Raw genomic sequence first — 3,351 nt, forward strand, 5'->3', positions numbered from 1 at the left:
CGGCTGGCTTGGACGCATCGCCCGTCGACGTGCAGATGGCCTCGGTGCCACCGCCAGCGCCGCCCGCAAAGTACGTGTCAATCGTCACAATCGGCGCACTGCTGTTCATAGAATACGTTGGCGACGTGTAGTTGAGGAGGATCCGCGGCTGCGTAAAGACCGCCGAGTAGACGTCGCGGAGATCGCCCGAGTACACGACCTTGTCGCGGCCATCCTCCGTGCCGATGGTCAGCGTCGCGCCGGGCGGGAGGTGCATGGACGCAATGTGCACTGAGAGCGACGTCGCGCGGTCGCTCGAGAGCACCTGCGTCACGGGACCGCTGCCGTGGAGCGTGAGCGCGATGGGCACGGGCGTGCTGAACCGCAGCGCCGTCTGCGCCGAGACGGCGGCCGAGAGAAGACTCAGAAGCACTTGCAGCAGCGGTGCCATGAGGAGCGACTGCACGACGTGCGCAAAATCCAAAATGCAAAAGGAACGGTGGTCGCGAGGGCTCTGACGCGCCGCCGTTCTCAGCCCACCGACGGATGCAGGGATCGGTCGCTCGATCTGAGCGGCCATTGACCACCGAGTATCATCTTCGCGCTCGGTTTCTCCCCAAGCATTCGCAGTGGCTGCCAGCAGCGTGGTGGCAGGATCCGTGGTACGGCCATTACACCTTTTTCAAGAAGCACGTGACATACGCTGCTTGACAGAAAGGCCGACGTCGGCACCGACGACAGCTGCGAATGACGCACCCACGGACGCAGGAGCTGACCAGGAGCTGACGGCGCATGGCTTGGCAGAGACGCCGCAACGAGCTACACTTTTGGTGACGCGTCGGGCGCTCGCAGCCTTCGATGGCTCCAGTCAAGGATGACTCTGAGTCCATGGCTGTAATATACCGGTAAATATGCACTGCAGTGGTGTCGGAGTGCGTGGTTGGCCGCCTGCTGGTCGTCGACGCTGGCTGGACGAGTGTTGGACTTTGGGACAACCTTGGCCTCCCATGCGAACGCTCCTCCTGGCGTCTCTTGCATCGCGCCTGTATTATTTACAACTTCGCTTGTAACCGTGCAGCAGACGTCGTCGGAAGCGCCATCAACAACGTCGTGCGTGGCCAGGCTAGCCAGCGATGTATCTTGCTTCATGGTTCGCAGCAGCTTCCTCACGTGGAGGGAGCCGGGAGGCTGATTCGAGCCGCTTGGAGGTTGTCGTCTCTCAGGTAGTCTGTGGGTGATTTTGGTGATCCCGCCATGCGACGCATTGCAGTCTGGAAACCGGATTGAGGACTGGTATCCACGAAGACGACGCATCTGCGTCCGAGCAAGTCTGGTCGTCGCGGCCTCGTTGTCACAGCGTCAAACACGGAAGCCATAAGACGCGCGGCAATGTTCTGCAACGCGGCCGAATGTACGGTCGTCACGACGCCTCTACGCGCGAGCTCTGCCTCCTCGCAGCATCTCGCACCAAGATGTCTTGAATGTAGTCGAACAAAAGAGCACTCGAGTGCCACTTCGAGCTGAGACTAGTATGCGAGGAGAAACTGCGTACACGTGGGAACAAATAGGCTGTCACTTTGGCCAAGAGCCGGCGACGTTCGATCAGGTTGCACGCGCTGCATCAGCGTTCTGCGCACCCACCTGGTAATGGTACATACTCTGAGAGGTATCCAGGATGCAGTATTCTCGACCCACAATAAATCGCACCACGTTCGCGACGCGGAAAGTCTGCATGGTCGTCGGCGTCGGTCGTATATTGTCTACTTCCCACCTCTGCCACACCGCGCTCGTCCTGGCAAGACGGCGGCCCATCTGGCCCGACGTCGGCAACTCAGAAAGCGCCAGTGAAGTGTACAAAAACACATGTTGCAGAGGCAGTAACGCTCTCGCCGATCGCGCGTGTCCCGCAGCGCGTCCTTTCCGTCGCTCACTTTACCTTTTCCGTTGGTACACGCCAAGCAGCAGCAACTCAGCAGTATGATGCGATTGGCGAAACTCACGAGCGCGCTCCTTGTCGCTGCCATGGCGTCGCCTGTCCCGCTCGACATTGGCGCCGACAATGCGCTCGCGCTCAGCGCCGACGGCGCCAAGCCCGTGAGCCAGATCATCGAGCGGGCGGGCGCCACGTACATCTCGGTCCACTTTTCCTCGATGAACCTTCCGGACGGCGCGTCGATCACGATCACGTCCCTCGACGGCAGCAAGAAGGTGTCGTACAGCGGCAAGCACGACGACCTCTTCACGACGACGATCGACGCCGACCGCGTCGTCCTCACGTACTCGGCGCCGTCGTACGAAAAGGCATCAAGCGGCAGCATCTTTGTCGTCGACAAGTTCATCTCTGGCACGGGCGGCTCCAAGAACCTCCTCGAGTCCATCTGCGGCACCGACAACTCCAAGCCGTCGCAGTGCTATGCGGAGAGTGAAAAAACCAAGTTTGAGACGAGCAAGGCCGTCGCGCGCCTCCTCATCAACGGCCGGTCGCTCTGCACGGGCTGGCTCATTGGCTCGGAAGGTCATATGATGACCAACTGGCACTGCATTCAAGACGCTACCAAGGCCAAGAACGTCCAGGTCGAGTTTGCCGCTAAGTGCGCGACGTGCGACGACGCGAACAACACCGTGCAGCGCGGCTGCAAGGGCGAGATCGTCGCGACTGACGTCGAGTTTATTGTCTCGGACCAGAAGAACGACTTTGCGCTCGTCAAACTCAATCTCAAGGAGGGCGCGAACCTTAAGCAGTACGGCTACCTTAAGGTGCGCCCGTCCGGCCCGATCCTCAACGAAGAGATCTACATCCCGCAGCACCCGAAGGGTAACCCGCAGCATATGGCGCTTGTGGACGACGACGGCGCGCCCGGCAAGATCACCGACTTGAGCAGCGGGAGTTGCTACAACGAAATTCCCGAGAACGACTACGTCGGCCATCAGCTCGACACGCAAGGCGGGTCGTCCGGCTCGCCGATGCTCAGTACTAAAGACAACGCTGTCGTCGCCCTCCACAACTGCGGCGGCTGCAACAACGGCGGCATCAAGATGGACCGTATCGTCGACTTTCTCAAGTCCAAGAACATTCCGCTGCCCAAGGACGCGACTGCGACCGCGACCAGCGACGCGCCGACGTACCCACCGACGACCCAGTCGCCGACAACCCAGCCGCCGGTGCCGGCCAACACGATCTCGTTCTGCTCGATCTCAAACCGCGTTCTCTCCGAGTACTACCGGGGTCTGTACCAGGACACGCCCAAGGGCAACAAGAACGAACAGTTCGTCTACGACCAAGCGTCTGGCACGCTCGCGGTGCAGAGCAACGGCGAGTGCCTCGACGCGTACGCGGCGGACGCAGGCTTCAAGCTCCACACGTGGGCGTGC

At 60.8% G+C, this 3,351-nt stretch overlaps 2 protein-coding genes across 2 annotated transcripts; one reads left to right on the forward strand and one right to left on the reverse strand.

Moving 5' to 3' along the window:
- Nucleotides 1-14: 14 nt before the first annotated feature.
- SPRG_17782 (hypothetical protein) lies at nt 15-430 on the reverse strand (the record flags this gene model as incomplete). The annotated part of the gene is made up of 1 exon (XM_012357179.1): nt 15-430. A coding segment is annotated over one exon (416 nt), but the record flags the coding sequence as incomplete, so codon positions are not given.
- Nucleotides 431-1,956: 1,526 nt separating this feature from the next.
- On the forward strand, nt 1,957-3,341 carry SPRG_17783 (hypothetical protein; the record flags this gene model as incomplete). Its single annotated transcript, XM_012357180.1, has 1 exon — nt 1,957-3,341. A coding segment is annotated over one exon (1,385 nt), but the record flags the coding sequence as incomplete, so codon positions are not given.
- Between the last annotated feature and the right edge of the window lie 10 nt (nt 3,342-3,351).

Source organism: Saprolegnia parasitica (assembly GCF_000151545.1).
Source record: "Saprolegnia parasitica CBS 223.65 unplaced genomic scaffold supercont2.773, whole genome shotgun sequence".
Lineage (NCBI taxonomy): Eukaryota > Oomycota > Saprolegniomycetes > Saprolegniales > Saprolegniaceae > Saprolegnia > Saprolegnia parasitica.